Source organism: Bos grunniens, chromosome 11 (genome assembly GCF_055505025.1).
Source record: "Bos grunniens cultivar Pamir isolate PY7600 chromosome 11, Bosgru_T2T1.0, whole genome shotgun sequence".
Taxonomy (NCBI): domain Eukaryota; kingdom Metazoa; phylum Chordata; class Mammalia; order Artiodactyla; family Bovidae; genus Bos; species Bos grunniens.
The window spans coordinates 11943169-11955266 of NC_141175.1; the positions used below are offsets into that span (position 1 = coordinate 11943169).

Sequence of the window (12098 nt, forward strand, 5' to 3'; positions counted from 1 at the left end):
AACTTTAATAGAACTATAAGCATTTGGAAAATATGATAGCCACGTTCCTGTGCCCCATTCAACCTCCATTTATGACTAATCCATGCCAAGAATGCCCTCTGCTTCCTCTTACACCCTTCCCTCCATTTCCTAGAAGCCTGCCTCACTGTGATCTGAGACAAAGCTCAATTCAATTCATCCAACAAGTATCCATGTGCTGGGTCTGGAGGCGAGAGAAACCAAACCAGTTGTCAGCTATGGTTCTGCTCCTTGGGGAACTTCCAGGTTGAATGTGGGGGCAGACATATAAATTTCATTCTAATTCAATATATTTGGGGTTAGAGAGGTTTGATTGCACAGAGATCAACAAGGGGAGGTTTTGTCCCAATTTACTCCAAGGCTAAAGATTCATTAACAGAAACCCATAAGAGGGTGGGAGAAGGCTTCCTGGAGGTGACATCTGACAGCAACAAGGGGGCAACCTGCCTTTAAATAGAGCTCTAAGACGTGGGTGTGCCTTTGTTAATGGTAGTGGAGTGACACTAGGGCATGGATTCATGCTTGCTGCTGGGGGCAAAATGCAACTGTTCAATCAGAAAGCCTGAGCACTTTGCCTTATGAAGTCCCCCCTTTAACTTTCAGGGCCAATTTATGTGTTCATTTCAACTGGGAACATTAATATCAATGATACCGAGCAGTTGTTATGCATCAGGTCTTGTGCAAAGAGTTTTACATGTTATCTTCCTGATCTTCCTAAACACTACATTTCACAGGTGAGAAAACTGAGATTCAGGGGAAGGGATCTGCTGAGAGTCAGCTGGCACTAAGCAACAGAGTAAGAATTTGAAACCCGGTCAGGTTCACTAACAAAAGGCCATGAATGCCTTTTCCCCTAAATAACACATGCTGTCATTATAGCTGTCTACCCCACCCCTCCCCACCCACCATAGACTTTAAATTCCTCCAAAGCAGAGGCCATGTTAATTTATCTTCTAAAACCCTCAACCTTCATCCCCTGGACCCACCCAGAACACTGGCACCCAGCTCGGAGTAGCCCAGACTGGGCAGCCTGCAAAAGTGTACCGAATGAATGAATGAACAAATGAATGAATGAAGAACAAATAAATGAGTGGATGAATTCCAGTCTTACTAGTCAAACAGGTTGCCTCTCACCCCAGGGTGAAATTTCCCCACTGCCCTGTAGGAAACAGACCAAATCTAAGTTATTTTCCAGGAGAAACATCAACAACCTCAGATATGAAGATGATACCACTCTAATGGCAGAAAGTTAAGAAGAGCTAAAGAGCCTTTATGATGGCAGTGAAAGAGTGAAGTGGAAGCAGTGACAGATTTTATTTTCTTGGGCTCCAAAATCACTGTGGATGGTGACTGCAGTTATGAAATTAAAAGATGCTTGCTCCTTGAAAGGAAAGCCAAGACAAACCTAGACAGCGTATTAAAAAGCAGAGCACTCACTTTGCGACAAAGGTCCATATAGTCAAAGCTGTGGTTTTTCCAGTAGTCATGTATGGATGTGAGAGTTGGACCATAAAGACGGCTGAACACCAAAGAACTGATGCTTTTGAATTGTTGTGCTAGAGAAGATTCTTGAGAGTCCCTTGGACAGCAAGATCAAACCAGTCAATCCTAAAGGAAATCAACACTGAATATTCATTGGAAGGACTGATGCTGAAGCTGAAGCTACAATATTTGGCCACCTGATGCGAAGAGCCGACTCACTGGAAAAGGCCCTGATGCTGGGAAAGGTTGAGGGTAGGAGGAAAAGGGGATGTCAGAGGATGAGATGGTTGGATAGCATCACCGATTCAGTGAACATGAGTGAGCAAACTCGGGGAGATAGTGAAGGACAGGGAAGAGTGCCGTAACTGCACTTCATGGGGTCGCAAAGAGTCGGATAGGACTTTGTGACTGAACTACAACAAAGTAATTTTCAGCGCTCAAGAGAGAGACAGGCTCATTGCAGGGCGGGACTCCGGCTCCTCGGGGCGGGGACTCGGTTCCTCAGGGCGGGCGGGGGCTGAGTGGGCGGTACCAAAGCGCTCCTCGAGGCGTGGGGTAGGGAGGCTGGGCCCGCGCGGGATGGTAGGGGCGGAGCCAGGGCTCCCCCGCCGCCGCTCTATTGACCACGCCCGCCGCCACCCGGCAGTAGTTGTGAAGGTCAGCCCCGCCTCTTCCTCTTTCCCTCCGAGAAGGCAGCGGAGGCAGACTATACAGCCATGGTGAGTGTGGGGAATCGGCCGCCATCCGCGTACTGTGGAGCTTAGGGGCCGGGATGGAGAGCGTGTAGCGAGAGCTGAGAACCCATCTGCCAGCCTGACCTGTGGGACGCGTTGCGAAGTGGCCTAGCGCCACCTCAGTCTTCCCCCCACCTCAGGCCTGGGCCCCGAGAGGTACGCGCGCCCTCCCGGGGCCTCCGTCTGTCCGTCTGCGGAATGGGAGTAGGGGACCAACCTCGCAGCAGGACTGGGCGAGGGCGAGTCTCCTGGGGTCTGGGTTGCCCTGCCCGAGGCGGGTAGTGCTGGGTCTCCAGAGCGCTCTTGGCCCAGGGCAAGGCGCTCGGCCTCGAGGGGCGGGCTGCGACACAGGTGAAGGGGAGGTGTTTGACCCAGACCTTCCCTGTCGGGCAGGCCAAGATTAAGGCTCGAGACCTTCGCGGCAAGAAGAAGGAGGAGCTGCTGAAACAGCTGGAGGACCTGAAGGTGGAGCTGTCCCAACTGCGCGTGGCTAAAGTGACAGGCGGCGCGGCTTCCAAACTCTCCAAGATGTAAGTGAACTGGCGGCCAGAGTACGGGGACACACGTAGGGGAGTTTCGAAGTGGGCTTAAGGAGTTGGCCGTTTAACTGCCCTTTCCATGGCTCCGTGGGTCAGAACGTGGCGCCGTTTCTATTCAGCCTCTTTAGGTGCCTCTTTCTCACGCCGAGGCCTGTGGTGACCCGTTGCTTTTGACCTGTGGTCCTTTTTCCTGATGTAACGGCTTGACTGTCTAGAGGAAGAATTAAGTGCCCCCGACGTCCCGTTTTAATGCCTCCTTTGAGTGACTAATTGACCCCATTCCTCTGTCTCCCACCAGCACTTGATGTTTTTCCTCAGCCTCTTTCACTTGGTTGAGGCATCCCTTGCACCCCTTATTTTAGTTGTAGTGTAACTTACTGGTGTATGGGGGGCAAGAATCAAAACTTGAGAAAGGAACATAAGTTCGGAGTTAGTCAGCTGGGGCATAAATTCCACTTCTGCCACATTGTACCTGATGTGCAGGTTGGCACACCACCCATGTTTTTCCCCTTTCCTATAAAATGGGCCCCCAGTAATTTTCTTATGGTGGTGCATGCTGAATCAAAATGATGTTTACAGCCATTTACTGATCAGCCCTCATTCAGCATGAGGACATGTTTCACTTATCCCCAGCTTTTTCTTGTTTTCAGCCTTGTCCCCTCCCAGTGGCCCAGCTTGAGGAGTAAGGTCCTCCAGTGAGCTTATTCAGATCCACATTGCTTAGGTCTTTTTTGTAGCCCTTAGGATATATAGCCAGGAATGAAAGGTTTTTCCTGGCTGTCCTTCACTTCCCCTCATTAAGCCTCACTGAACACTTCACAGCTCTTCAAAAACACTGTTTGTGCCAGCTGCTTCATGTCCCCTTTCCTAGGATGCTCATGTATTGTTTCTCTTGCCTCCAGAACACCCTCCTGGGCTGGGTTAGGCACCTCCTGGGTCAATGTGGGTGAACTGATGGGCAGTGCCCCTGCCCTGTGACATCTTGGTCAGGCCCTGAAATAGATACCTTGGGGAGTGCTTTGTGTCTTACACATCTTCATTGATTGTCTCTTGTTTTGTAGCCGAGTGGTTCGTAAATCCATCGCCCGTGTACTGACCGTCATTAACCAGACTCAGAAAGAGAACCTCAGGAAATTCTATAAGGTTAGTGGAGAAGGGATAACGGTGCTGGGCTACAGGGAGCAAAATTCCAGCTCTCCCTAGGCCCGAAGGGTGGTATGGCAAGCTCCCACTGGGGTGCTTGGGACTGGGCTTTCTAGAGCCTTCTAGCATATGACATGCAGACAGCATGTGGCTGCAGTTGTCAAGGAATCAAAGGTGTGGGAGTCTGGATAGAGTTGGATTTTGAATAAAACCTCACCAGCTGGGTGAGTTTGGGGAGTCTATGAGGATTGACTGTTTAAATGTTTTTACTTGTCTTGGTGTGTCAGTCACCACCAAGTATCTGGCATTCTCATTTTTCAAATGAGGACCTCAAGACTTGGGTTAAGTTGCCTGGCATCACTGACATGCAGTAAATGGAGTGATTGGGCTTAGATTCCAACCCATAGGGTGGGGGTGGATTGAGTGCTTCCAGGAGATTGCCACAGGTGCCTGTCCCTCACAGCCTAGAGTTTTTAACAACTGTTTTCTGGGGCTTGTGCCTAAAACTAGTATTAAACTATGAAGCTGAACCAGTGAGAGATTTTATAGAATGCGTCCGCACACATGGCTTCCCTGATAGCTCAGTAAAGAATCTGCCTGCAATGCAGGAGACCCTGGTTCAATTCCTGGGTCCAGAAGATCAGCTAGAGAAGGGACAGGCTACCCACTCCAGCATTCTGACCTGGAGAATTACATGAACTGTATAGTCCATGGGGTCGCAAAGAGTCGACACAACTGAGCAACTTTCACTTTCACTTCATGCACACATTTGGTTTACTACAAGGAAATGACTTGTTTGTGGAGGAGGTGCCCTCTGTCTCAAAGGGAGGATCCTGAGCAAGGAGAGCTAAAGATTTGGTTGAAGCTGCTGCCCTCAAGTGGGATTTCTTGGAGAAAGCCACATCCCTGCCTTTAAGGCCTTTCGGCTGATTAAAGCAGGCCCACCCAGATTACTCTATAATCTCTTAAAGATTACTGATTAGGGGGCTTTGACTGCAAAATGGCTTCACATCAACACCCAATTAGTGTTTGAATGACTGGAGGGTTTGACATGTCAAAGTTGCCACTGTGTGCTGAGCTTGTTGCCATCCCTGGACATGTGTACGTTTGTGTGGCGGGGGGGGGGGGGTCTGTGAATTGGGTCTGGAACGTTTATCAGGCTCTGAGGGAACCGTGTAGAGGTATGGCCTGGAAGAACTGCCTCCATGACCATCCAGTGAGTACACTCCATCATACAAGCCAGGCAGGGCTCCAGGAGGTAGAGATGAGGTCTCTGTATCAGCACTTTTTGATAAATTAACCTCTGGTCCCCTGTGCCTGTTACATGGTTATAAGCACTTACATGGTTATAGGGACTGGAAGATGTAAACAGCGTGTGTGGCTATGGCTACTTTCTTGGACAAGCAGAGCTCTAGGTGCTTAGCAGATTGAAAGCAGGAAGCCCTGACCTGTATCAGCGGTATGAGGGGTGTGGATGGGCAGACTTTCAGGTTTCCCCCAGAGCTTGCCCTCATCTCCTGTGTAGCTTTTTCCCTGCAGTTTTCTGCCCCAAGGCTGTTCATGTCCTGAACCCCACACCCACCTGCCCTGTGCCTACCCCTCCAGGCTGTTGGCAGTTCCCGACCTGAGCTGTCACTGTGCAGGGCTTTCATGCCCACTCTGGTTTCTCGCTTTTGAGGCTGTTGTCAGTTGTGAGGTGAAGCCTTCCTCAGTCTCTTTGCTCCTCCACACCAGCGCACCACTTGTTTTCTGGTGGGCTGGGACCTCCTTGAGCAGGGAGCAGGTCTCATTTGTGGCTAAGCCAGCACACAGGACAGCGCTTCAAATGAAAGAGGCCCCAAGGGGCCTTGGCAGAACAAAGGGGACCATCAGAGCTGGCTTCACCTAAACTGACAGGGGAGGAAGTGGAGTGAGAGCAGAGATGGAGAGATGATCTATCTCCTGTTAAAGGCCCGAGAACAGGAGCCGAGGTAGGAACTTTGCCCCTCATAGCAGGATGGCCTTGGCCATGCCAGATCTTCTCCTTAGATGCATGTGTTCAGTGTTACTGTCACCACAGGCACCTGGCAGACATCTCCCCGACACACACTTCCCTCAAGTCACTTCCTGGCACCTCATTTCCAACCTCCGGGGTGCCTTAGGTATTGCAGTGCTCCCAAACCCTAGTCCTCAGGTTCCCCTTGCTTCCCCTCACCCAGGGCAAGAAGTACAAGCCCTTGGATCTGCGGCCCAAGAAAACACGTGCCATGCGCCGCCGACTCAACAAGCATGAAGAGAACCTGAAGACCAAGAAGCAGCAGCGGAAGGAGCGGCTGTACCCCCTCCGGAAGTACGCAGTCAAGGCTTGAGCATCCAGCTGTCAATAAAACAGACAGACCACTGGCTGGCATTGCTTTGTGTTTATAGGGGCTTCAGTTGTTGGGGAAGTGGCTATGGTTACCAGGTGCCCGATGGATTCCAGCAGGCTTGCTGCCCTGGCCATAGAGATCTGTTGGGTGCTCTATTATGGTTACTTTGGGCCTGTGCCCCCTGGGCATGGAGAGGCAGGGGTGGAAGGTGTGAGAGCTGTAGATGGTGGTGTTCGGTTTGAGCAAGTCAAGGTGATCTGTGGTGGACTTGACATTTTGTCTAATCAACAGCTCCAGACACTAAGAGTTTCCCGTCTGGCATAAAGGCACAGGCATGGGCCACGTTCAGAACCCCCTGCCAAAAGCATAATATTGGGCTCTGGGGGTGCAGGCCTCCCCAGCAGACCTTCCACTGCACCCTTGTTTGCTTCAGCCACGGACCTTACCTTCAGAGTCTCAGTGCACTTTCCTGTATTGCAGTCCCAGACTTTGACCTGGAAATAAAAAGGTGATGGGTAGGGAAGTCTTACAGGCTGGTGTCTTTGACAAAATTTTGTTGTCTGTGAGGTGTGTTTAACAAGGGCTGCATAATACACAGACATTTGGTGCAGTATATTCTTTGCCCTGAAATTGAGTCAGAAATGTCAGCAGCACTGATATTTGGGCCAGTGCAGACATGAGTGCCAGGCATTAGGTACAGAAGTGGTTGGTATCTGGGTTCTACCCCTGGTAGCTTACTGAGGGCAGATAGGGAACTGGGCATTTCTGGACCTGCTGAGGGCTCTGGGAGGGAAGGTGTGAGGTGGGAGTTGGCAGGAAGGCAGGCCTGGAGGGGTTACCATGTGGGAGTAGCCAGCACTGGCCAGCTGCTGCCCATCGGGGGAGAAAGCAATGCTCTTCACCCAGGTGATGTGGCCCTTGAGCTGGATGAGCAGGCTTCGGGTTGAGGGCTTCCAAATGTGAATGGTCTTGTCCCAGGAGCCAGATGCCTGGACAGCAGACAGCTCTAAGCATATAGGTTTGGGGACTGCATCCTCTGCCCACCAAGTGGCCCATGACCCTCAGAATTGGCAGTTGGCAGCCACCCCAGAACTCAGGCAGCCTAGCTCACCAGTAGGCCAGATGGTGAGTAGCACAGGCAGCTGATGTTCCCTCTGTGACCCTCCAGCTCCTGGTGGAAGATCCCAGGGGTCCCTGCCCGGAGGTCCCACATGCGGATGGTAGAATCCCAGGAGCCAGTGGCCTGCAGACAGCTGCCCTGAGTTTGGAGCCTGCTTCCTCAGCTGGCCACGCCCACAGGAAGCAGGCACCATTGCACCTGCAGAATCCCCATTTTATAGAGGGGACAGACTCAGAAGAGCTAAGTCAAGGTGTGAGATTTTAACCACTCTGGCCCAAGTGGGGAAATGGAAATGGGGGTGGGCTCCCAGTTGCCTCATCTTGTTGGGGTCGGGGCAGAGATGGCTCACCAGGCAGTCTGAGCTGGGTGCGAAGTCACTGCTCTGGACAGAATCTCGGTGTCCCACAAAGTGACGCAGCACCTGGCCTGACTGGAGGAGAGAACCCTAAGCTTTGGAGAGCTCCACCTTGGATGGGTCAGACCCCGGGCCCTCTATGTGAGCCTGCCTGGGTAGTGTCATGCTGCGTAGGGGTTGGAGGGGCTTCCAAGGCCTTGACAGAAGAGGGAGCACTTCATGGCAGAGGAGTTGGGGTACAAGGGTGGGTGGGGGGGGACCTGGGGAGGTGGCTGCAGCTAGATGCAAGGAAGTGGAACACCAGGTGTGCGCACGGGCAGTGGCGAAGATGGAACAACCTTTCCCGGTTGGGAAAGGGTGACCGTGTGGAGGGCCTCTCGGGATCCCAGGCCTCTGGCTGCCCCTCCACATACCTGCACCTCCCAAAGCATCACCCTCTTGTCCCAGCCACCCGAGGCCAGCTGCTTGGAGTCATGGCTGAAGCTGACGGTCTCCACACTCCTCTGGTGACCTGTAGACACCCGCCAAGTGTCGAGGAGAGGCGAGGTGGCACAGGACACGGCAAGGTCTGAACAGGAACCCAGGCCTGGCTGCTTGGCTCCCACTCTTCCCCCCCAGCCCACTTACCCTTCAGGACCTGTAGACACTTGGCATCTGCGGCATCCCACAGGCGGACGGTGCGGTCACAGGAGGTGCTGGCAAAGAGGCGGCCATCAGGGGAGAAGCGGCAGAACCTCACGGGGCCTGGGGCGGGTGGCCATGGTCAAGCAATGGGGAGCTACCCTCCACCTCCAGCCCTTGCAGTCTAAACCCCTGCTGATTTCTTCAGTTGCATTGCCTGTCTCCCTTCTCACTCCCTTCTAACCCTTATCCTCCAACCAGCTGGAAAATTCCTGGGCTTCCATGCCTTTGGTCTGAAATGGCAAACTTGGTTTGCCCATCTGGAAGGTGAATAAATCAAATAAAACACCTCCTTTCAGCCCAGCCTAGGTTCTACATTATCCTCTTTGACTCCCCAGCCCCTGGACTTTGCCTAGTATAACATGAACCAATTTGCCCTATAATTATCAGATTTCCCTTGTCTTTTTAATTATAATTTACTGAGTTCTTACTGGGAGCCAGGTGCTTTGCTTGCATTAATCTCATTCTATAGGATAGCAACTATTATCCCCATTCTAAAGAAACGAGGCACAGAGAAAGTGACAAGACTTGATTTCAATCACAGTCAAAAAAGTGGGTAAAGAGATGAATATAAAGGACGTTGTGCCAAGTGAAGTCAGTCAGCAAAAGAAATATTGAAAGATTCCACTTACACCAGGTATTTAGTTAAACTGGAGACAGAAGGCAGAACAGGGGTTGCCAGGGGCTGAGGAAGGGAGAAATGAGTTCAAGGGGTACAGAGTTGCAGTTCTGCAAAATGAGAGCTCTGGAGACCAGCTGCACAACAAAGTAAACAACGCCATTGAACTGTACATTTAAAAATGACTGAAACTGGCTGACTTTATTTTTGGGGCTCCAAAATCACTGCAGATGGTGACTGCAGCCATGAAATTAAAAGATGCTTACTCCTTGGAAGGAAAGTTATGACCAACCTAGACAGCATATTAAAAAGCAGAGACATTACTTTGCCAAGTCAAGGCTATGGTTTTTCCAGTGGTCATGTGTGGATGTGAGAGTTGGACTGTGAAGAAAGCTGAGCGCAGAAGAATTGATGCTTTTGAACGGTGGTGTTGGAGAAGACTCTTGAGAGTCCCTTGGACTGCAAGGAGATCGAACCAGTCCATCCTAAAGGAGATCAGTCCTGGGTATTCATTGGATGGACTGATGTTGAAGCTGAAACTCCAATACTTTGGCCACCTGATGCGAAGAGCCGACTCACTGGAAAAGACCCTGATGCTGGGAAAGATTGAGGGCAGGAGCAGAAGGGGACGACAGAGGATGAGATGGTTGGATGGCATCACCGACTCAATGGACATGGGTTTGGGTGGACTCCGAGAGTTAGTGATGGACAGGGAGGCCTGGCGTGCTGCGATTCATGGGGTCACAAAGAGTCGGACACGACTGAGCAACTGAACTGAATGTGGTATTACCGAGTTTTAAGTGGTAGGATTTGAGTCCAGGTCTGTCAAGAGTCAGGCTCAGGACCCAAGGGACCAGGTCCCATCTCCTTGCCCTCTTACCCCAGCCCTACCGGTGCTATCTGGCTGGAATGCCCAGCTCAAATGCTGGTAGACTCTGTGGAATGCAGAACAGGTCAATGGGCCTCAGTCTCCCCATCTGGGCTGAAGAGCCTCACCTTTGTGGCCACGCAGTCTCCACAGTAGCCTCCCGCTCTGGGTCTCCCAGCCATATACACAGCCGTCCTCAGAGGCCGTGAGCAGCCTCTGGCCATCGGGAGAGAAGGCTGAAGAGTTGACCTGGAAAGAAAGTAAAAAAGGCCTATCCTGGGGCAAGAAATACTTTTTGCTCATGCCTAACTCCAGACTCCCGAGCCAGCCCTAAACACTGTCCCAAGAGCCTGGGGTTAGAGCTTGGACTTCAGGCCTCTCAACAACCAGAACCCAGGAACCACTCTGCAGTAGAGTCAAGAGCTTGGAGCCTTCTCTGCTGTCTTGTAAAACCAGAGCCTGAGGCTCAGAGCTAGCCTTCTTTAGAAGCCAAGATCCCGTTTTAGAACTGCAGTCCAGAACTAGCTTAAAATCTGCTCTATGCCCTGAGTTCCCTCTTTTTTTTTTTTTTTTTCTTTTACCCTCCTCCCTCCTCCCTCCCCTACCCTCCCTCTGGGTCGTCCCCTCTTAAGCCAGAGTCCAGAGAACACTGGAATCAGCCAGGAGTTTGAACCCTCTCTGGAACCACAGTTGAGAATTCTAGACCCCATTCTGCACCTGGAGCTCAGGGAACACTCGAGCTCCCGAACCACGCAGAACCAGAAACTACTCGAAAGTCAAGAAGCCCAAAGTCTGTCTGGGGAAAGGTCGACAGAACCTCACCTCCCCGCGGTGCCGGCCGAAGAATTTCACTCTCCCCACGGCCAGCTTCCCTCGGGGCCTGCTGTTCATGGGCCTGCGGCCGCCCGCCCTGGCGGGCTCCTTCCTAGGCGGGCGCTGGGTCCGGCTTGCGGACCTGACTTAGGACAAGGTGGAGGGGAAGGGGGAAACTGTGTACAAGCGGTCTCCATGGCAATCGGGGAGGGGCGCGCAGCCGCTTTGGGGTCTCTGGGAAGCCATGAGAAGGGAGTCTGGGAGACTGTTCCTCAGCCCGGGGGGAAGTGGGACAGCAGCAGGCTGGACCGCGGATGGCTCCAAGAAGGAACTTCCCTGCCCTAACCGCTGGCAGTCGGACCTTGGGCAGCTCTGGCCGCGGAGGGGGATGGCGCGTGGCGGCCGCTAGAGGGCACGCCAGCACCACATCCCGCGTCAGCCTCTGCGGCTGCACCGAACCCAGGCACAGTGCTAAGGGCACATAAGCCTCTTGGAGAGGATCCTGTTTCCCCATCTGCCTAATGGGGAGTCCCATCCCTGCCCCTCAGGGATCCAGCATGACACAAGATAGGTGCCCATGAGGGCCCTCCCTGGACCAAAGACCCTTTTCCTCCAGGAGTGGCCAGTACCGGGGCTGACTGAAATGCCCCCATGGAACCTCTGGAAACGATATGATATTTAGATCTTCATCTCGGCCCTCCGGGATCTCTGGCTCTCCACGAGCCAGAGGCAGTATGCAAAGCACAGGACATTAAAAAGTGAAGTCTCTGATAACATTCCCAGCAGCACGAAGTGTTCCATCTGAGGACGTGGAGGGAGGCCCCAGGAGTTGTCAAGATCCTTGTTGGATAGCTCAGCTGAAACCAGAAAGAACAGGACTTGGTTTCAATGTGCATTTTTCAGATGAGGAAACTGAGGCTCCAGGAGGTGGGGGGACTTGCTCAAGGTCACTCAGCCAATAGGAAAGGAATTGGGACCTCATCCATGTCTCTCTGACCCTGAGGCCTATATTAGGACCACCTGCCATGAACTCCAGGGGCCTCACAGCAGATGAAGCATCTGACTCCTGGTACATCTGGGAAACTGGCCCTGGGGGGACAAACTTGGTCCAGTCTTCCAGCATTTCCATGGCAGAGCTGGGGGCAGAACCCAGCCCTCTCCCCACGGTTGGACAGGGGTGGGACTAAGATACCCCACTCTCCCACTTTCCAGTGTATTCCAGGCTCCCTGAGGGTGAGGCTGGGGCAGCTGGGCTTTGAGAGTTTCAAACTCAAGTGAAGTGTTCCCAGTGGTGATTCACACCCCTCCCCCCAGACCTCTTTGCCAGAAATTCTTCTCACGGAGATCTGCTGTTCTCCTGCTCTATTTTAGGTCCTAG

The 12098-nt window shown here is 52.4% G+C and overlaps 2 protein-coding genes across 2 annotated transcripts; one reads left to right on the top strand and one right to left on the bottom strand.

Moving 5' to 3' along the window:
* The first annotated feature begins 2174 nt into the window (after positions 1 to 2174).
* Positions 2175 to 6305, top strand: RPL35 (ribosomal protein L35). The gene is made up of 4 exons (XM_086325239.1): positions 2175 to 2219; positions 2628 to 2764; positions 3835 to 3916; positions 6115 to 6305. The coding sequence occupies exons 1-4, from the start codon at positions 2217 to 2219 to the stop codon at positions 6262 to 6264; spliced, it is 372 nt and encodes a 123-aa protein (XP_086181365.1). The 5' UTR covers positions 2175 to 2216; the 3' UTR covers positions 6265 to 6305.
* WDR38 (WD repeat domain 38) lies at positions 6301 to 11105 on the bottom strand. The gene is made up of 7 exons (XM_086325233.1): positions 10730 to 11105; positions 10036 to 10156; positions 8367 to 8483; positions 8153 to 8250; positions 7734 to 7814; positions 7376 to 7507; positions 6301 to 7253 (listed from the first exon to the last, which is right to left on the bottom strand). Exons 1-7 carry the CDS (start codon positions 10796 to 10798, stop codon positions 6999 to 7001), a joined length of 873 nt encoding a protein of 290 aa, XP_086181359.1. The 5' UTR covers positions 10799 to 11105; the 3' UTR covers positions 6301 to 6998.
* Between the last annotated feature and the right edge of the window lie 993 nt (positions 11106 to 12098).

Bases quoted from the DNA above. Each gene is read 5' to 3' on its own strand.
- RPL35 (XM_086325239.1), top strand. The intron at 2,765-3,834 runs GTAAGTGAACTG...CTTGTTTTGTAG, and splicing joins GCTTCCAAACTCTCCAAGAT to CCGAGTGGTTCGTAAATCCA. The intron at 3,917-6,114 runs GTTAGTGGAGAA...CCCCTCACCCAG, and splicing joins ACCTCAGGAAATTCTATAAG to GGCAAGAAGTACAAGCCCTT.
- WDR38 (XM_086325233.1), bottom strand. From the start codon at position 10,798: ATGAACAGCAGGCCCCGAGGGAAGCTGGCCGTGGGGAGAGTGAAATTC. The intron at 10,157-10,729 runs GTGAGGTTCTGT...CTTTCTTTCCAG, and splicing joins TCGGCCGGCACCGCGGGGAG to GTCAACTCTTCAGCCTTCTC. The intron at 8,484-10,035 runs GTGAGGCTCTTC...CACCCGCCCCAG, and splicing joins GAGACTGCGTGGCCACAAAG to GCCCCGTGAGGTTCTGCCGC.